This window comes from Dipodomys merriami, unplaced genomic scaffold, assembly GCF_024711535.1.
Source record: "Dipodomys merriami isolate MVZ:Mamm:240054 unplaced genomic scaffold, mDipMer1.0.p SCAF_64, whole genome shotgun sequence".
In the NCBI taxonomy this organism is placed as follows: Eukaryota; Metazoa; Chordata; class Mammalia; order Rodentia; family Heteromyidae; genus Dipodomys; species Dipodomys merriami.
Window position 1 is genome coordinate 3,679,604 of NW_027206224.1, and position 21,237 is coordinate 3,700,840.

The window sequence follows — 21,237 nt, forward strand, 5'->3', positions numbered from 1 at the left end:
GATGAGTGACACTCTCCATCTCAAGCTAGAATGGAGCTCTGACCTCCAGGAAGCTTTCGCTATGTTGGGGACATTGGTTTCTCTCCCCCTAAGCCTTGGAAATCTCGACAGAGTTTTCTAGAAGCATTGGCTGCCAGAGTTGACATTTATACCTTCTTTCTGTGCCAATTAAAGCCTGTCCAGGGTTGTTACCACCACACCAGTGTAGTATGAATGAATGAAGCTCACTTATACATAGGGTAGTGAAACATTGCTGAAATCAAAATCCACACGCAAGGGAATTGTAATCCTTCCACCATGTCTCCAATTTGAAGAACAGAGACATTTCCTTAACTAGGGGCACCTGGCCCTTTGAGTAGGCACAGTGACTGTGGAACTCAGCATGGGTCTTAGGTACTGGATAATAAGCATCATGTCCATCAACCCAACAGGTTTTACAAGCCACTAGCAGGACTCTGGGGATTGGACTGAACATTTCCAACTCTCAAGGAACTCACACTGGAGGTATCAAAAATTCTGAAAGAAATAGGCTGCAAGGAGAGAGTCACACAATTCTGATCAGATCATGAAAATTCTGGCCCACTTGTGTTGGGTATAGAGGAGGGAGGAGGTCTTTGGAAATCATCTTATGATCCTCATCAACCTGGCTTGTACAACCATGATAATTCTTTAAATGGATGTTGTATACCTGGGGGGGGGGTCCTACCATAAGACAGAATCCTTTCATGTATGCTCCCATTTGGTAGCCCCAAAACTCATGCTCCTTCAGGTGTTTTGAGACATCTAGTCAGGCCTACAATCTCTGGTAATTTTGTCATCAGGACCAATTCCATGTCTACTGGAACCCTTTTCCCCAGTATCTCCTTCAAGTTGTAGATATTCACAAATGGGACTTAATTCATTTTTTAAAAAAATATAACTCTATTGTCCCTATGAACTCTCCAGGAGCTATTTGTGAATCATAAAGTTCCATGTCATCTGGTATGGCTGAATCAAGATAGCAACCACAAACAGATACCACAGGCAGCAATTTCCCAATATCTTTCCAAGGTCCAAAGACATACCACTGACCTCCATGTTATCTACACAAGAGGTTTTGGCTACATGGGAACTCTGACCCTGGACCTCACTGTGGCCACCAGCCACTCATGCTTCATAATTGTTACATAATTGATGTGTTTAAGGATAAACATTGCTCATAGGTTCCTATGAGAGACCAGCTAGCTGAATGTTGCTTCAAGCCCCTCATGAAATGGTATGAGGCAGCTGACCCTTGAATTAGGAGATTTTAAACCCTGGGTCTTCTGGGTAGCAAGATTTGAATAACCAGCTCCTTCTCATGTAAATAATTGTTATCTTTGACTCACTATTTCAGAACCACTATCCAGAGCCTAATCAAGAGCAAGTGAGGGAGGGGATGTGGTAGGAGTAGACCGTGGGTGAAGTGAGGGGAACTGCTTAGGGCAAATTAGATAAGAGAGGGTAGGACCCATCCCAACTTGTGGTGGACTGAGGTGATCAAAGGTTGCACATACATTTATGGATATAATTCTTTGGTGGCATGAGCTCCTGATAAGGGCCTGGAGAGTTTGTGGCAAGCCCAGGAGATACCTCGCCCTGGAAGCCAAGCCAAACATTTGGCCAGGGTTCATACACAGATGAAAGAAACCCAGGGCATCTCTGTTCAACCTGAGGATGTGTTTCTGGGGAAGTATATCTCTTCCAGGACATACACCTTTGCTGGGGCCTATTGGACCATGCCATGATGCTTCTCTGGTGATACAAGGGACCCACTAAGGAACAGAGAATAATGTGAATGACAATTACATTAACAGATTCAGTAGCAACAACACACAGAGGAGGGAAATGTCCAGAATCCCTGATTCTGCCTAGTACATATCAGTGCACCTCTGACTCTTTCATATTGGGCTCACTTCTTTAAGTCTTCAGGTATCTATGACCCTCTCTGAGCTAGATAATCACCACCCTGGGCATTTTGTGGAGGCTTAAATAGCACAATTTTCCCACTCTATCATCTGGTCATCTCCATCTTTCCCTTCTTCCCTCCCCTTTTCAACCTCAAACTCAGCTCTACACAGTATGGCAGATCTCACTCTGGTCCCTGACTCCCGCCCCCATCCTCTTCAGGAGTCTCACCCTAGATCTGGAGTGGGAGAAGCAGGAATCCACAGACCACTGAAGTCAGCCAAGCAGGAAGTTGGTGGCGTGGCATGGCTGGCTCACAGGACTGTTTCTGTGTCTCTATGCAGCACACTGCAACCCACCAACAGACACAATTCACTTAGACCTTGCCCAGCCAGGAGTCTGGACTTGACAGGGAGTAGGCGGAGACTTTTATAGGCTGGGCAAGGTTGATCCTGCCAAGAGTGTGGCACTAACAGGGCAGTGGTCACAGGAAATCAGTGGCCAGCACTCTGGGTCTGAGGCCTTCCCTTCTCCTACTTTGCCTTTGCCCTCCTCCAGAGGTGCTGTGTGGCTTCTGCAATCCTTGAGATATACTGGGAAATGTCACTGTGGTGAAGGTTGTACTGAAGAGATTCGGGGCTGGTCTGCAAAGAAGCAGGCTTGGGAGCCCACAGATGGACAATGTCCCTGCCACCTTCCATGGGGCAATGGTGAGCACTTGAGCAGAGATAGGGATCTATGACTGTGCTCATTTTGAAATTCCCCATTGATCTCATTGGGCATAGATTAACAATTCCCCCTCAAGGTTCCTCGTCTCTTAGAGTTGTGGTCTGAGGATCTGCATGGACCCCTTCCTATTTAGGAATGGCTGGTCCATTCAAAAATACTTGTCACTCTGGCATTTCTTAAGGATCTGTTTCCCTATTCATCATACCCTCAAATACGGCTACCCTGGTGGCTGAGATCAAAGGCAGTCTTTGACTCATTTGAAAAACATTTAAAAGAAACTTACTGGTTGGAGCACTGTGAGGAGACAGGGCTCTCTAGGCCTGTGGTAATCTGGGAGCCAGGTCTGTAATCAGGAGTTATGAAATACATAGAATCCTGCTAAGATGTAGTGAGACAGCAGGGGTCAGGAGCTGCAGCCCAGCCTGATTTCACAGAGGACATGGTGCCAGTGAAAACCAGCTTTGACTCTTCTATCTGGTGCATAATACTGTTGAGAACCTACAGCCTGGCACCACAGGCTTTCCTTCTTAGGCTTTCCTGGAGAGCATGACTAGCTTGGATAAAGTTTTTCTGAACTGGGACTGGGAAGGTGGCTCAGTGGTAGAGTGCTTGCCTTGTATGCATGAGGCCCTGGGTTCAATTCCTCAGCACCACATAAGCAGAAAAAGCCCAAAGTAGTGCTGTGGCTCAAATGGTAGAGTGCTAGCTTTGAGCTGAAGAGCTGAGGGACAGTGCCCAGGCCCAGAGTTCAGACCCCACAAAAAAAAAAAAAAAGTTTCTTTGAACTCCATTCCAGCTACAATGTCTGATATACATTCAAGGTCTCCAATCTAATGAACTCTGGCTCAGGATACGGACCCAGACTCTTCTACCCAGACCTGAGCAGATGCTCTTGTTAGACTCAGACAAGTTTGGAGAATAGAAAATCACCATCAGCACGTGTTTATTGCCGCGCCTCTAGCCAAAGCTTAAAGATTCTCTCCTGTTTGCATGCTTGGGTTTTGGAGTGGGTTCATGGGAATGCTAGTATAATCCAGTAGTGGCTGATAAGAAAATAACTAATGTTGTGCTTCTGCCTGTGGATTCTGTGTATGTGTGTCTGTGTGTGTGTCTGTGTCAGTGTCTATGTGTGCCGGTACTGGGGCTTGAACTCAGGGTCTGAAAGCTATGCCTTAGCTTTTCCACCTCAATACCAGTGCTGCACTCTAGCTTTTGCTGGTTATCTGAAAATAAGCATCTAATAGAATTTTCTGCCCAGTCTTGCTTCAAACTGCAATCCTCAGATCTCAGTCTCTTGAGAGTTAGATACAGGCTACCGGGGCATGGCTCCACCCAAGTGTTCTGGTGGGGTTGATAAGAAAGTAACAAATAGTGAGATATAGGTATTATGTAAGCTGAAGAAGAGAGGGAATGAAGCAGGGTGTTAGTGAAATAATGTTACTAGTTCTAAGTAACATGCCTTCTCCTCATAGCTATCCTGGCACCTTGCTGGGTGGAGGGGACCTTTCACCCAGTTTCAAAAGCATAGAGATGAGATAGGTCATTTGCTGATGTCATGCTTTTAGCCCCACGAAAGCTTTGCTACAGAGAATTCTGACCCTTGATGATTTCCCTCGCTGGTTTGATTTGTTCACCCTGACAGCTCCCCTATGGGGAAAGCTTTGCTTGCCACTGAATAATTCCCTATCTGGTTTTCTTCTGTTGGGCTTGGGTCTCCACACCAAACATGTGGTTTTTGTCTTTAAAATCTTTGTTCAAGCTACATTCTGGGATGCAGGTCTTTGAGACAGGAGTTCAGCTGCAGTTGTCAGCTTTGTAATAAGACTCTCAATTGGACCTTTCAAGATGTTGCTTCTCTGTTTCTCTTGATTGAATTCCTGTATAAGTTAGTTCAAGATGCTGGGCTGGGGTCAGCTGAATCGGTTGCTGGATAAGGGAAGAAAGTGAGGCTGCAGTATTGGTAAATCAAGGCATTGGTCTGGAACATTTCTACTCAGACTCAATAGCTCTTTCTGATCTTCATTCTCCTATTCTAATTGTAACTTGGGCTGAGGGGATGAGAGTCTAGGTCCTTGAAATTCAGGGTCCAGGAACAAGTTCCTTTATTTTAACTGAAAATCACAATGCTTCTTCTTAATACTGTGGCTGTGGCACACCACTGCAAGGTTGAAGGTCCCCATGAACCTACAGCCTGGCATCATGGGCTTTGCTTCTTGGTAGTCTTCCCAGGACTCATCTGTCCTTGCATGACTTGGCTACAGAGTCTCGGACCTCCATTGCAGCCACAAGATGTGCACTAAAGATCACCAATCTAATAAATTCTGGCCCAAGCCATGGTCCCAGACCCATTCTGGGCTGATGGTCTCTCTTCATTCTCCTTACCTTATTGGCACCTAAGCTGTGGGGCTGAGATCCTAGCTTGTCTCAAGTACATATTATAAATTTCTTTATTGTAACTGGACAACAGAGCAGCCCTTAATTCTGAGGCCGCTGTGAACCACTGCTGGGGTGAAGGCTCTCATGATCTGTCACTTACTGAACAAGCATTCAGAGATCTTGCTCTCCATGACAACTGGGTAATGGTAAATATATGCAATGTGGGAGTCTTAGAAACATTTGAATTTACGAAGAGATTGATGGAAAGTCACATATATCTAGGGATCTAAAGAAAACCAGAAAGAAGAGCCAGGCACTGGTGGCTCACGCCTATAATCCTAGCTATTCAGGAGGCTGAGATCTGAGGATCGTGGTTCAAAGCCAGCCCTGGCAGGAAAGTCTGTGAGACTCTTATCTCCATTAAACCACTAGAAAACTGGAAGTGGCGCTGCGGCTCAAGCTGTAGAGCGCTCACCTTGAGCTGAAGAGCACAAGGACAGCACCCAAGCAAAGAAAACCAGAAAGAAGTCAGGGGGAGAGAGTTAGAGACAGAGACAGAGACCGAGACATACAGAAAGAGACAAAGACAAAGAGGAAGTTGGAAGTAGAATCTAAATGTCCAAGGAAATATCTATAGTGATATTATATGACATTTCTGTTTAATATACTCAGTCTTAACATCCATAAGGCCACGTATTGAGGATATGGAGTAACTCCAACCCTCATATATGGCTAGAGGGGATAGAATAATCATTTGGGAAGGCAGTTTGACATTTTCCTTAAAAGTTAAGCATACTTTTCATCATATGACTCAGTAATTACAATTTCAGTTTTTTATTCAAAAGATATGAGAGCATGTGTCCACATAATGTGAGGTCTGAATGTGTCCTAAGCAACTTCATTAAAAAGAGCAAAGAATGTGTCACTCTCAGATGTGCATCTAGTTGTGGGTGGATAAAAAATGGTGTGTGAATTCTAGAAAGCACTCCTCAATAAAAGAAAGGAAGTACCACTTGATTCTCAAAGCATTAGTTGTAGTGACACAACTCACATTGGGATATAATTTTTCCAAACTATATACAATATCTATAGCAACTTTTGAGCCAGGCAGTAGTGGTTCATGTCTGGCAACTCAGGAGACTGAGAGCTGAAGATCAAGGTTCAAAACCAGTCCAGGTAGAAAAGTTCATGAGACTCTTGTGTCCAATTAACCAGCAGAAAGCTAAAAGTGGGGGTTGTATCAAGTGGTAGAGCATCAGCCTTGAGTGTAAAAATCCAAATAAGAAGACAAGATTCTGAGTCCAAGTCCCAGTACTTGAATAAAAAACAAACACATTTGGGTGTTTGCAAAAAGCTGAGTAAAAGGAAATAATTAACTGTAAAGAATGTGAAGGAAGTTCTTTGGATGAAAGAAACATTCTAACACATGATATGAGAGTAGATGTATATCTCCTGTATATGTTCAGGTTTATCAAACTATACAGGTGAATGACTGAATTTAATTGCATATAAATTAATCCACAACAAAGCACTGTGTGTGTGTGTGTGTGTGTGTGTGTGTGTGTGTGTGTCTTAGAGACACTTAGAAAATATGTTGGCTTCATTGATGGCTACTTAGAAGTTAGAGATAAAGTGGGGTTTGCTGAAGGATCAGCATGGGATCAACCCCCTGCCAGTGTTCAAAACATCTTCATTTGAAGAGGGGGTGGTGGCTTGGAGCAGACAGAGGTTGAGGAGATGAGATGAGCAAGAAAGGAAGGGTCCCAGGCCCAATGGGGTATAGAGGACAGTAAGCACCACTGGGGTGATCCAGCTTCATTGCCATGGGGACATTTATTGAGTGTGTCTAACCAGAGAGTGCTTAGGCAAGTTGATCATGAACATCATGCAGGCAGTTGTTCATAAGTATCAGCTGGTTGGGTGGCTGGCTGGATAAAGAGGAGATAAATGGCTAAGTGAATATTGGAGTCAATTCCTATTTCATGATAAATGTGTAGACACCTCATGTCCCTACCTGCACTCAAGCCCACTCCTCCTGACATAGACCACTATAGCTCTACATGCTTCTCCTCAGCCCCCTTGAGCTCCTGGATCTTCTGGGGCAGGGTCTTGGTCCAGAACTTCAGCCTGGAGGCCTTCAGAGCCTGGCCCACGGCAGGATGGATATCCAGCTGTAGGTACTGCTCATTCTGGTCAAACAGGGGCCAATGGAGCAGGTCATTACTGTTGGGGTTCCTGTAAACATAGGAATAGTCTAAGTCTTGCTGTGCCCAGTCCAAGACTCCCACATGTGGATCAAGCCAGGCAGCCTAGCAGGTTAGGGGTCCAAGGAAACTTCTGATTCTGGAATGCAAAGATCACTACTATTGTCTTCACAGTGCTATCTCATTCAGGCAAGCTTTGATTGTTCCACAGAACTGGACTCCATCTTTTAGATTACTGGAGCAAGACACAGTAACCAGCACCCACAATGGACCATGTCTAGAGATGGAACTTTCATGTGATGAAGGACCCATATATGCTAATGAGGCCACCACAGACAAGGGAAGCTCTGGGTGGAGCCCACCTTAGAGAGCTTGGTGTGGGAGTGTCATCTCACCCATTCCGAGCAAAGTTGGCCCAGTACTTCATCATCCTCCTGCTCAGTAGTTCCTCCTCCTCAGTGAAGTCAACTGCACAGAGAACAAGGTTTCAGGTTTGGCCAATCCTCATCAATCATCTGTGCCTGACCCTGAAAACCAGGCTTGGTCATCATGTCTCCCCTACTTCCAGAGCAGGGCCCTTCCCCACATTACTCATCCCCACTTCTAGCTGTATCTATCTCTGGCTCATTCCTGGCCTACAAAGACTTCTCTTTGCTCTGGGAGGTCATTTAGGAACAATCCTACCTTTTAAAACCTGCCTACCATCCATGACTACCATACATACATGACATGGAAACAAGTGAACAGAGCCCAGGCTACTTGAGAAAGGGTCCAAATATTAACGTTTCACATTTCAGCTGTAGCATGGATCCTATCCTCTCTCTCAGCCATGGTTTCCTGATGTGGATGGTGAGGACAATCACCTCAGGGACCCAGCTCCCAGGGAAGAAGAAAGACTCACTGTTGCTGCCCCAGAAGGAAGATCCAAAGACAAAGGGAATCTCGTCACTATGGTCAGCCTTCACATTGGGGGGTTTATTGAAGAAGCTGGGCGGATGCTGGAACTCATAGAAGTAAACTGGGGCATGGGAGCCTGTGGAAGAGGTTATATCTGATATGTAGCTCCATTTCTTAGAACTCTTCAGCTTCATCAACATTGGCTACAGTGCTAGGTTCAAAGATGGTTGGAATGTAGACAGTGAGGTTGGAATACCCAGGCTGGAGCTATGGTGTGGGAAGACCTTGGTTGAAACATGGCTTTACATTTCCCCACTATGTGGTTTGGGCAAGTCATTAAATATTATTAATCTGTTTCCTCCTTGTAAAATAGAATTCTGTTAGTCTCTTACACTAGATATGAGGATTTAGTGACATGAGGATCATCCAGTGTCTGGTACCAGGTGTCCAAGAAAGACAGAGATAAGGACCTGGACATCACAGAGTATACCTGGGATACATAGCCCTGAGCTATCCACTAGGTGGTCAGGCTCAGCTACAGATGTACTCACGCTGAAAATGTGCTACTTGCAGTGCAGGCATCACAAAGAAGAAGTCCCCCATCATCTCATGGAACTGGGCCTGGAGGGTATAGGGGTCCTCAGTGTCCCCCATGTACTCCTCCATCAGCAGGTCACCATACTCAGCAAACAATATCTGGCCCTAGAGGATCAGAAACAGTCAGGCTAGGCAGGAAGTGGCAGGGAGGAGGCAGCTTATTGGTGGGGAGATGAAGCCTGTGATGGACAAAATACTGAGGGAAAGGGCGAGCCCCTGATGTGAGCCTTCCATCTTCCCCTAGACACACAAACACACAAGCACAGGCCTTTGCTCCTGGGAGTCACTGCATGGGTAGGAATGTGGGAGTAGCCTCTTCATGGGGAGACCCAAGAAGTCTCACCATTTGTGCTGATATGTTCTGCAGAGCAGCCTGTATGGTGTTTCTGTCCATTTTCTCCTCAGTGTCTGCTATCCCCATGAGCTGGGTGACAAAGAGGAAAATAGATTCAAGTTGGGGTCTGAGGGTATTAAAGAGTATGGAGTCCTGATGCCCTTGTCACCATGCCAGATACATTCCTCAGATTTCTACCAAGTTAGAACTGGGCCTCACCTTGGGGATGATCCAACCAAACTCATCATTGTTGATGCCAATGATGCTGGGACCAGGTTGAAAGTCAGCAGAGGCCAGCAGCTCCTGAGGGTGCTTGAGTAGGAAGGTCCCATCCACCACACCAGAGATGATAGTGAGGGCCTAAGGGGACATTCAAGGTCAGGGAGTTGAGGTCGGGTTCCAGGCATTTTTCTGACATACTCAACTAATTCACCACCTCCCAACTCCTCCCAGTATGCTGCCTCAAACCTATCCCCAGAGATCCAACACTTGGCTGAGCTTCCCTTGGTCTCCATTTTGCATCCAGGGTTACAAGGACAGCAACCCATGGAAAGGCCATGTCACAGACAGAGTTCAGACTATTAAGGATTGGTTATTTTATACCCTATTGCCCTTTTCCCCACATAGGCCAGTGGTCTTTCTGCCTTCCCCATACCCACTCTATTGGTCTGACCTTGGTAATAGCCAGCATTTCCTCTTCACTCTTGCCCCTCAGGCAGCGCACCAGAGCCTCTGAGTCCACCTGCCCACAGGCAGACAGATTGGCCACCATCTAGAAAGCAACCAGGCAGGGGCTATCTTATCATTCCAGGCAGGAGGAAGAGTTTTCCCAGACCCAGATGGGTGCAGTGCTCTTAAATCTCCCAGGGTATGGAGTGTAGAGTTGCAGGAGTGAAATTGTACCCACTTCTCTGATGCTCAGAGGCCCCAGCCAGAAGGGCCATTCCCTTCTGCTTACTTACATAGTTCTGTGCAGGATGAGGAAATTTGGCCATAAAATATACTCAGCCTCAGAGAGGCAGAGAGGTGTGAATTCTGATCCCTGACCCCTCAACAATTCCCAAGGAGACATACTCAAGGCATCTCCTTGGTCCTTATTGTTTCCACAAAACAGAGAACCAGAGGCTGTGAGGATGAAGGGTGAAAGAGTGGGTCTGGGCTGGATGGTTGAGGGTACTCACCTTGACAACCACCTCAGAGGAACTGGACATGAATCCAGGTACCAGGGCCACGCCACTCTGCATGATGGCCCCATGGAAGAGTCCTTGGGACATGGGGGATATGACATGTGAGGACACGCTAATGCCACCTGCAGACTCGCCAAAAATGGTGACACGGTCGGGGTTGCCTCCAAAGTGGGCGATATTCTGCTGGACCCAGCGTAGGGCGGCCACTTGGTCCAGATAGCCCCAGTTACCAGTGGCATGATGGTCTCCAGTGCTGAGAAGTGGTAGAGACAAGGGTCACAGGGCTGTCGCAGCTGTGCTTGGCACTCATTGCCCATTTCAATCCCAGGCTCACCTAAAGAAGCCTGGGACTCCCAGACGGTACTGGATAGTGACCACCAACACATCCTCAATGGCTGCCAGCCTGGATCCATCATACAAGGAAGCCATGCCCATAATTAAACCCCCACCATGGATCCACACCATCACCTGGAAAAGTCAAGATAGTTGACATTGGTTCTGATCCAACTCAAGGCCCTCCGAGGCTACCCCCTACATTATCCATTGATTTGGCTCTCTGATACTATCTTCCTTCCAGAGCCCAGAAGGGGCCATGGTCTCTGCCATGGCTAAAGATCCAAGTTCAATTAGGAATATAGCACTCTTGTGCTTTCATCTGCCCCATGTATAAAAGCATGGATCTAGTTCTCCCAGAAAATTTCTAAGGTAGGCAATAAAAGAAGGTCTCTCTGAAATTCCCCCAAAGGACAATTATCCATTGTCCAGTTGAGTAAAGTGCAATGGAGCATCTGATCTCTGGGAGCCATCAAGACTTGGGGTCTCCATACCTAGGGTAAAGCCCCTCTCTGGGTAAGAAGGCCTTCTGGACCTGATAGTACTCTCACTGTCTCACTTCTTATTAGTATCCATGCTGTAGTAGAGCCTAGGTCTGTTTGACTTTTCTAATATTCACACAAAAGAAATGTCCTCCCACTCAACACTCAGGTGACCATGTCCTGATACTCACAGGCAGGTTAGAGCCCTCATGGGCATGGACAGGTGAGTAGATACTGAGGTACAGACAGTCCTCAGATACAGGGATGGCAGTCATGGTCATATTCAACAGGATCGTGGCCAAGGCATTGTTTCCTTCGGCATTTTGCAGACACCTAATAACAATGGCAGACAGGTATTCTAAGGATTATACAGTGGTGAAACCCAGCCCCTGGGACTTGCTCCCAGCTTTTCTCAGCCTCTGCCATCCCTCCTGTTCTGTTCAGGCACAACCCTTCTCTAAAGTTTCTTCCTACACAGGTGCAAGTCTCAGACTTAGATGAAGCCTTGACTTCCAGGTAGACCTTAAGGTTGTTGGGGGCTTTGATCCCACCACTCTCCAGGCTGGGAGTTCTTGACTCTTAGAGGACTCTGTAGGAACCATTGGCTGTAAGGACTGACATTCACCAATTCACCCAGTACCCATTCAGGCCTAGAACAGAGTTGCTGCCATCACACAAGTGAGTGAATTGAGATGGGAGGACCTTCCTCATCCCAAGTTCAGACTCTCATGGAATTTCACCCTTCCACAGAGTCTCCAATTGGGAGCACATAGACTTTTCATGGGTCAGTGGCACGTGGCCCTGTGGGTTGGCACAGTGAACTGAAGAGTTTAACTTCTCCAAAGAACCACCACTGCTGCCCTCCTTAAGGATCTGTACGTGCCATCAGCTGCTGGGGCAGAGACTCTTACAGCCAGCCTGTACATCTCCCAGATAACAGTGGAAGATTAGTCCAAATCAAGACAAAGGAAGTTTATCTCTGCTCCTCTCTTTAGCATCTGGTGCTAATATTGTCCACATGTCAAGACTAGATCCCTGAGCCTAGCAAAGATGCTGCACTCTTTTTTTTTTTTTTTTTTTGTCGGTCGTGGGGCTTGAACTCTGGGCCTGGGCGCTGTCCCTCAGCTCTTCAGCTCAAGGCGAGCGCTCTACCACTTGAGCTACAGCGCCACTTCCGGTTTTCTGGTGGTTTATTGGAGATAGGAGTCTCACGGTCTCTCCTGCCCGGGCTGGCTTTGAACCGCGATCCTCAGATCTCAGCCTCCTGAGTAGCTAGGATTACAGGCGTGAGCCACCAGCGCCCGGCTAGATGCTGCACTCTTTGAACGTCAACATACTTTTAGGAAAATGCATTGGATTTCCCACATGCTAAGGGAACTAGCTGTGGTGTTCAGATGGAAGAAGTGCTCAGCCTGACCCACAGCTCGGAGCTCCTGCCCCACTCTGACACTGAAGTCCCCTGGGCTCCCTGGGAGAACTTACATGGCTGGGTGGGAGGTGGCATCCCTCACACCACTCCAAGGCTCAGGGGGCTCTGGAGGGGCAAACCGCAGTGGTCCTACAGGTGGCTTGGCAAAGGGAATTCCCAGGAAGGTGTGGACCTTGACATCGGTGTCCCTCAGATGGACAAGGCTGCCCTTCACCTGCCCTGTGTGTGTGGTCCTGATGGGGCTGGATGAGTCGTGACCTGTGGGTAGAGTGATGTTACATCAGGATTGGGTCTGCCGAACCAGCAGCTGTGGGTGTTCAAGCCCCATGACCAACAAAAGAAGGGGAAAAAAAAGAAATTGGCAGATCTGAACTATTCCTATAAGAAAAAATTTAAAGCCCCAAGAACTCTTGGGGTGGTGCTATTCCCTTTCCCCATTAGAACTTTGAGGATCAGCAAGTTTGATTAACCTTGTGTAGGGAGGCCAGAGCAGCAACCAGTGACAGCAATTTACCAACATCAAGTCCAGTAAAATACATCCTTGACCCTGGGAATAGACAGGCTACCTGAGATGTCTTGAAAGATGGGATTTCAGACCACGTACCTCATTGTGGCTATCAGACACTGATGTCTAATATTTGTTACCGCAAAGGACAAGCATTGCTGATATGCTCCTGTTAGAGACCAGTTTACATGGAAGATGCTTCATCCTCAGAGAGGAACCTCTGTGAACTAGTACCAGGAAGCTGAGCCACACATGGGTATACGTATTCCTCATGTCAGGAGGCAGAGCCCAGCTCCAGAAAGTGGGGAGTTAGTAAACAGTTAGGCAAAAACCAAGGGTTCTTAGGTAAAGTCCTGACACTGTAGAGTAGCCCCTGTGACTGATGGTCCTTCTGAGGAGCCAGGACTGGTTGGGATAGATGATACTAGGGTCTTGTCAGATTCTGAACCAATGAATCCAAGCTAAATATGAATTAATACAGAAGTCTTAGTGCAGACCTTTCTGCCAAGAAGGACCTGATGACCTCCCAGAGTCTGGTCAAAAAAAGTAAGGGAGGGCTGGGAAGGTGGCTCAGTGGTAGAGTGCTTGCCTTGCATGCATGAGGCCCTGGGTTCTATTCCTCAGCACCACATGACAAAAAAAGCCAGAAGTGGTTCTGTGGCTTAAGTGGTAGAGCGCTAGCCTTGAGCTGAAATGCTGAGGGACAGCGCCCAGGCCCAGAGTTCAGGCCCCACGACCAACTTCCCCTCCCCCTCCAAAAAAAAGTAAAGGAGGAAGCTGGGTGCCAGGAGCTCACGCCTGTAATTCCTAGCTACTCAGGAGGCTGAGATCTGAGGATCGTGGTTCAAGCCAGCCCAGGCAAGAAAGTTTATGGGACTCTTATCTCCAATTAACCACCAGAAAACTGGAAGTGGCGCTGTGGCTCAAGTGGCAGAGCACACACCTTGAGCTGAAGAGCTCAAGGACAGAACCAGACCCAGAGGTCAAGCTCCATGACCAACTAAAAGAAAAAAAAAAGCAAGGAAGGAAGGAAGGAAGGAAGGAAGGAATGAAGGAAGGAAGGAAGGAAGGAAGGAAGGAAGGAAGGAAGGAAGGAAGGAAGGGAGAGAGAGAAGAGAAGAGAAGAGAAGAGAGGAGAGGAGAGGAGAGGAGAGGAGAGGAGAGGAGAGGAGAGGAGAGGAGAGGAGAGGAGAAGAGAAGAGAAGAGAAGAGAAGAGAAGAGAAGAGAAGAGAAGAGAAGAGAAGAGAAGAGAAGAGAAGAGGAAAGAGAAGAAGCCTGGAAGGGATAGGTGAAGCCCATGGGTAAGGTAAGGGGGAGACACTTTAGGCAGATTAGATGGAGAACATTGTTAGGGACCATACTAGGAAGCTGTAGGATGAGAAAGATCAAGGGCTATACACACACACCTGGGCATGGTTTCTTTCTGGCATGAGCTCTTGATAAGGGCCTCAAGATTGTCTAGCAGGCACAGGGCATATGCCTTTGCCCTGGAAAGCCAAGCTATGCCTTTGCCCAGGACTGATACATAAGTGAAAAGAACCGACAGTCCTTTAGTTCAGCTTTGACATTGTGTGGCTGAGGGTCTGTGTACCCTTGCCTGGAACCACTTTGGAGGTGCCATGGTACTTCTCTAGCCAATGGGGTAACCTACTCAAAAGCAAATGGCAGCATGAAGGTATTATTGTTGCTTTACCCAGGACCATTAGCAATTACAGCCAGACACAGCCACAGATATAGAGAAATGAATGTCCTGAATATACACACACACACACACACACACACACACACACACACACACACACACACACACACACACACACACACACACACACACACACACACACACACACACACACACACACACACACACACACACACACACACCATCCTCTTCCTGGAGGTTTCTGCCCATCTAGGGAAAATCAGAGCTTCCCACAGTGGGCTGGCTCACTCCTTGGTGTCCTCAGGTGTCTATGATCCTTCTCTGAGATATTTGGAGACCAATCTGGTCACCTCGTGGGGGTACTTTAAGTGGCATGTTTCCCACACTTTGCTCTTGACTCGCCTTTCCCTCCCTCCCCTTCCCCAGTCTCAAGCTCTGCTCTACACCATGTGGCAGATCTCACCCTGGTCCCCATCGCCCCCTGCAGGAGTCTCACCGTGGATCTGAAGTGGGAGAAGCAGGAACCCACAGATCATTGCAGTCAGCCAGGCAGGAAATCGGTCCAGAGGCATGGTTGGCTCACAGGACTGTTTCTGTGCCTCTGTGTGGCACACTGCAACTCACTCACAGGCACAATTAAACTGGGCCTTGTGCAAGCAGGAGTTTAGACCTGCTGGAATAGGTGGGGATCTGGGTGGGGCTGGGGAAAGAGATTTCTGTGGAGAAAGTGGCACTGACAGGGCAGAAGTCACAGGAAGTCAGTGGCTAGCACTCAGGATATGAGCCTTCCTCTTCTCCTACTTCCCCTTTGCTTTCCTCCAGGTGGGTTGTGTGGCTTCTGCAGCTCTTGAGATACTAGGAGCTGTCTCCAGACCTGAGATCATTATGTTTACTGAGGTGAAGGCTGTAATGGAGAAAATCAGGAGTGCTCTGAAGAGAAGCAGGCTCAGGAACCCACAAATGGACTGTGCCCCCAGCTCCCATGGGGCAAAGGTGAGCATTTGAACAAGAACAGGGAGCTGCAACTGTGTTCTTCATCCTGAAACTCCTTCTGTCCTGGGACTTAAACTCTAGGTCTGGGTGCTGCCCCTGAGCAATTCAGCTCAAGGAGAGTGCTCTACCACTTGAGCCCTAGTTCCACCTCCAGTTTTCTGGTGCTTAATTGGAGATAAGAGTCTCATGGACTTTCCTTGCCCAGGCTGGCTTTGAACCACGGTCCTCAGATCTCAGCCTCCTGTGACACGCGTGAGCCACTGGTGCCTGGCCTGAAACTCCTCCTTGAAATCAGGACTCAAGTTTATTACTAGGACTCCTTCAAGTTCCCTCAACCCTTAGAGTCATGGTTTTAGGGTCTGCATGGAAGAAATTGCTGTTCCGGGGCTGGGAAGGTGGCTCAGTGGTAGAGTGCTTGCCTCCTATGCATGAGGCCCTGGGTTCAATTCCTAAGCACCACATAAACAGAAAAAGCCAGAAGTGGCACTGTGGCTCGAGTGGTAGAATGCTAGCCTTGAGCTGAAGAGGTCAGGGACAGTGTCCAGGCCTAGAGTTCAAGCCCCACAATCCACAAAAAAAAAAAAAAAGAGCTGTTCCATTCAATCACACTTGTGACTGACACTTAAGGACTTAGCCTTTTACCTCTCCCTCAGTGGCTATCCTTGCTACTTTTACCACCAAGATAAAATTCACAGTTGTACCCACTTGACAACCATTTAAGGGGAACTTGCTGGTGGTTGTGCTGGGACTTAACAGGTTCTCAAGGTCTGTGGTAAGGTAGGAGAGACAGTCTCATAACCAAGAGTTTCCAAAATAGCCTGTGGACATTTTTTGTCTTCAGCAGTTAACTTCCTCCTTGACACCTTCCCCTCAGGCTCCACCTCTGCGCAGTCTGGCAGAGCTGACTTTAGTCTCTGTTGCCCCCTGGAGGAGTCTTACCTTGAAGAAGCAGAAACCGGAGCCCAAACAGCATAGCATGCACGAGGCTGATGCAGCAGCATGGTGGGAACCCAGACCTCTGTCAGTGCTGCAGAACATGCTGAGTTTCATCCACAGGGGGCACTGGCAGCAGCAGCAATAGCAAATTAGAGCTTTCCCACTCCAGACTTTGGACGGGGCAGGAACACGTGGTACTGTGCAAGGTTTGCGTTGCGAAAGAGTGGGCACTGAACTTGGTAAAATTCCTGAGGAGCCAGAAGCCAGCAGAAGGCCATGTCTACCTCCTTATCTCCTGTGCCCCTGTTGGTCTCCTTGAAGGTACTCAGTGGCTTCTGTAACCCTTAAGTTACCAGGACGCTCTCCTCAAACCCAGAGTCCCTCCTGGCCCTATGGTTGCGTAGGGGTAGCAGGCACATCACTTCTGGAGAAGCCAAGAACTCTGCTGGGATAGCAATAGCCAGTCTGGACACTGGTGTTGCTAAACACAACCCAAAACTAGCGATGGGATTTCAGAGCCGAAGAAAAGTAGAGAAAACACAGAGACACTGACTGAGAGATGGGGGAGGGGCATGGGGTCCCAAGGCTCACGGGCACTTGGGCCCCAAGTTTCCACCAGCAAGCATATTTATTTCAGTTTACACAATGAAGGTTACCATGGATTCGGGCAAAAAGAAAAGCATCTATATTATCACAATCAGAGGCGAAACAGAGCTTGTGAGAGATACTAGTTCCTTTATTCTTTTGAGCCAGGAGGCTGCAGCCCAGGGAGAGCCCAGACCAGAAGTCCTTACCTAGCCTCCCAAGGTTAAGCTGCCAGCTCAGCTCTTTCATCCACAAGATCCCCGACTGGCATTCCAGTATCTCCAGAGCTGTCTGCTTTAACCCTTCCATGGCCAGCTCTCAGCGTTCCGAGGCCGCGATCCAAACTCTCGAACCTTCCCCCAGGTTTCACAGCTTGGTGTCAGAGTTCCCTACACGCCAGGGCAGTCGGATTTCTCGGAGGAAATGGCGAGACTCAGCCTCAGAGAGCCGATAGGCTGTACGGGAACGACCCTGGCCTCTGTCAAGGTCTCCACGGGATCGCCAGGCCTCGCCGGACCCGGGTCCCTTCTCAAAGCCTGGCGGGAGCAATCCGCATTTTCCCTCGGTCTCAGAGGCCAGCACGCAAAGCCACCGCTTCCCCCAAACCTTAGGCGGATTCCGAAAAGCGCGCCGGGTCCCTCGCGCCACCCCGTAGCCACGCCACGCCTCCTTCCCGTACTCCGGAAGTGGGCTCGTAGGAGCGGAAGTGGACCCCGGCTGGGGTCCGTTGCGGGATGGTGGGCGGCGGCGGCGGCGGTGGGCTGCTGGAGAATGCCAACCCCCTCATCTATGAGCGCTCTGGGGAGCGGCCCGTGACTGCAGGGGAGGAGGACGAGGAGGTTCCCGACAGCATAGACGCACGGGAGATCTTCGATATCCGCCGGTGCTGGGTCCTGGGCCGGGGAGCGGATGGGCCGGGCCGGGGCGGGACGGGACGGGCCGGGCCGGGACGGGCCGGGACGGGGGCGGCGGGGAGCGGGGAAGGGACTGGAGTCCGACCGCTGGCTGAACTTCTAAGTGGACAGAAACACAGGACATGCTTTCCTTCACTTATCACATCTTATTCGCTCCATCAATGACCCAGAGCATCCCCTGACGCTAGAGGAGTTGAACGTCGTTGAGCAAGTCCGGGTTCAGGTGAGGCACGCCCAGCGTCGTGGGGAGGGGAGGGGAAGCGACTCGTTTGGATTTGAGCAGCAGACACCTGAGTTTGGGGGGAAGCGGGGGATCTTTACCATGCCCATTTTAGGGGTATTGATGCTGAAGCCCATAAAGATTAGGTGATTTGCCCACAGCAACCGGCTTGGAGGGCACCCGGGCTGGGGATAATTGTGATGTCTGACCTCTCCCCCCCCTCCCCCAACACCTCCCACCAGGTTAGTGACCCTGAGAGCACAGTGGCGGTGGCCTTCACGCCCACCATTCCGCACTGCAGCATGGCCACCCTTATTGGCTTGTCTATCAAAGTCAAGCTTCTGCGATCCCTTCCCCAGCGTTTCAAGGTCAGTTGGAGTTGAGCACCGGAGGGTGCATCTAAGTCTGCTGCTTAAGGAGGAGGGGACTGGAAGAACAGGGACATGGAGAGGATATCAGAGTTAAGGCCTAGGAGGATCCCAACTAGCAGAGATGAAAGTAGGCTGAAATTGGCCAAGTTGATGTGATAGTAAGAGAGATCTGAACTGGAAAGTGGTTTAAAAAAAAAAAAAGTAGTGAGGGGTGTGGCAAGAGAAGCTGTAGGTGGATTTGGATCTGACCCACAGTCGTTGGCCAGTCCTTTGGGTAGAGTTGGAATGGCTGTGGGTGAGTTTGGGGCGCAGTGGTGGGACCAGAATCTAGAGGCATGATTAGGAGGAAGAATTCGTTGGAAGTAGCACTGGAGGGTTGGGGGCGGGGAAAGGGGGTGGGGGTGGGGGGAGGGGGAGACAAGAATGGGTGAGTGCTCAGGCTCAGGTTGTTTCCTTCCCAGATGGATGTGCACATTACCCCAGGAACCCATGCCTCGGAGCATGCAGGTAAGTGTGAGCTGGTGATGAAAGTGATATCCTAGTGCCCTGTGCTATGGGAGGTACTACCTTGCCACAGTGGTCTATAGGGAAATTGGGGAATGGAATTCCGACTAGGTGAATGGAATTGTCAGTGAGATTTAGCCTATAACAAAGCTCACCTGACTCAAATCTCCTGCTTACCATGTACCACCCCCCTGCGCTCTCCAAGTAAACAGGAAAGTTGTGTCAGATTTTGACAGTATCAGAAGCAGGTGAGAGGCAGTCTTAAGAAGACAGGATCACTGTGGGCTTATGTGATTGGTTGGGTAGTCTGATTTAAGATATGGGGTCCTAGGAAGGTGATAGGAGAGCCTTATATTGGTGGGAATGTAGCTTATACTAAGGCTTAGAGATTGGGCTAGCTAGCAGCTTAACCAGAGCTGGTTTTGATTCTGCCTTTCTCACCCCTTCTTTCACACAGTGAACAAACAGCTTGCAGATAAGGAGCGAGTAGCAGCTGCCCTGGAGAACACCCACCTACTGGAGGTTGTGAATCAATGTCTGTCAGCTCGATCCTAAGCTTGGCTTCTGAACCCCAGCTTGCACACTGGTCTCTACTGGCCCCAGCTGCATCCAGGGGTCATGACTTCGTTTTCTTGAATCACTGACAATGAGAAATTAACATTTTGCATTTTGTAATAAACCTTTAATTTATATTCATTTTCTAGGATGCCTTAGTGACTTTGTCTTGGAATCATTTGGGATTAGGAGGGAGGGCAGGGGCAGTGGGTGTCCCTGCAGAGTGGACCCTACCTAGACCTCGCAGGTAGCTGGGTCAGGCACAGGCCATCATGTCTTTTGTTTTGTTGGTTGGTTGTTTTGGGGTTTTAACTCAGGCCTTGTTCTGGCTAAGCATGTGCAACTACTTTTAATGCAAGCCACTTTTGCATAAGATTTCACATTATGGGCTAGGAAGGTGGCTCAGTGGTAGAGTGCTTGCCTTGCATGCATGAGGCCCTGGGTTCAATTCCTCAGAACCACATAAGCAGAAAAGGCAGGAATTGGTGCTGTGACTCAGCTGATAGGGTGCTATCAGCCTTGAGCTGAAGAGCTGAGGAACAGCGCGCAGGCCCAGAGTTCAGGCCCCATGACCAACTAAAACAATAGTAATAATAATAATAGTAACAATAATAATAAAGTTTTTTTTTAAAGATTTCACATTATACCTGGGCTGATCTGGACCATGATCCTTCTGTTTGTGCTTCTGCTGGGATGACAGATATGCACCACAATGCCCAAGTTTTCTATTAGTTAAGATGAAAGTCTCATTAACTTTCTTGTCTGGGCTAGCCCTGAATATCAATCCTCCTGACTTCTGCCTCCCATGTAGCTAGGATTACAGCCTGCACAAATGTATTCTTGATGGCCCATTGACAACACTTTGCCTGTCCTGAGAGTGGGCATTTGGGCCCAGTGGTTTACTGTTTGGCTTTATTTACTGTTTACAGTTTTCCATCCAGCCCTGTGTGGCAGTTGCTTTTATCCATGAGGAAATTAGCTTCTAGAATAGTTTTCAACGCTTATAGCTCAAGAGGTAAAGGGAATCTAAACATCTGGTAGGGGGCGCTGTTACCTCCATAGAAAGGCCTAGGCCCACCCCAGATCCCAGCTTCTGTTGTGATCAGAGCTCACTGATGACTGAGAGGACACTGTGGAACTGATTGCTCAGTACATGTCACTCTTCATACATGATTGGGATAGTCGTGGCAGTCTCTTGGGACTGCTCTGTAGGGGATATGAATAGGGCCTGATCCTATTTCAGATGATCTTCCAGGGACTGGACCCCCATTCCACAGATAAGGAGCTGAAGGCTCTAGGTAGGCATGGTGCCTGATCAGGGTGATCAGGCCCAGGCAGCCTTCCTGAATTATAAGCCTCATCACATGCGGCCTCTACTGGATGTGTCTGTGTTCAACTGGAAGTGGGGGGTCACAGAGAAGGGAAGTGTCACTGAGTCATTCCATTGGCCCTCTTGGCAGCCAGAGCATGATTGGGTAAGGGATACCAAGCTGTTC

At 48.6% G+C, this 21,237-nt stretch overlaps 2 protein-coding genes across 5 annotated transcripts; one reads left to right on the forward strand and one right to left on the reverse strand.

Moving 5' to 3' along the window:
• Positions 1–6,845: 6,845 nt before the first annotated feature.
• LOC138815437 (acylcarnitine hydrolase-like) lies at positions 6,846–16,731 on the reverse strand. Of its 4 annotated transcripts, XM_070004853.1 has the most exons (14): positions 16,596–16,692; positions 15,160–15,567; positions 12,548–12,752; positions 11,257–11,398; positions 10,585–10,718; positions 10,245–10,503; positions 9,737–9,835; positions 9,283–9,423; positions 9,073–9,153; positions 8,684–8,834; positions 8,137–8,268; positions 7,631–7,703; positions 7,046–7,266; positions 6,846–6,959 (listed from the first exon to the last, which is right to left on the reverse strand). In XM_070004853.1, exons 2-13 carry the CDS (start codon positions 15,233–15,235, stop codon positions 7,080–7,082), a joined length of 1,680 nt encoding a protein of 559 aa, XP_069860954.1. In that variant the 5' UTR covers positions 15,236–15,567; positions 16,596–16,692; the 3' UTR covers positions 6,846–6,959; positions 7,046–7,079. The 4 variants fall into 4 exon arrangements, with proteins under 4 accessions (XP_069860954.1, XP_069860953.1, XP_069860952.1 ...); XM_070004852.1 differs by having other exon boundaries at positions 6,846–7,266; positions 15,160–15,333; positions 16,596–16,693; XM_070004851.1 differs by having other exon boundaries at positions 6,846–7,266.
• A 1,127-nt stretch (positions 16,732–17,858) lies between these two features.
• LOC138815332 (cytosolic iron-sulfur assembly component 2B) lies at positions 17,859–19,882 on the forward strand. The gene is made up of 5 exons (XM_070004675.1): positions 17,859–18,050; positions 18,235–18,314; positions 18,554–18,679; positions 19,144–19,189; positions 19,644–19,882. The coding sequence occupies exons 1-5, from the start codon at positions 17,912–17,914 to the stop codon at positions 19,739–19,741; spliced, it is 489 nt and encodes a 162-aa protein (XP_069860776.1). The 5' UTR covers positions 17,859–17,911; the 3' UTR covers positions 19,742–19,882.
• Positions 19,883–21,237: the final 1,355 nt, after the last annotated feature.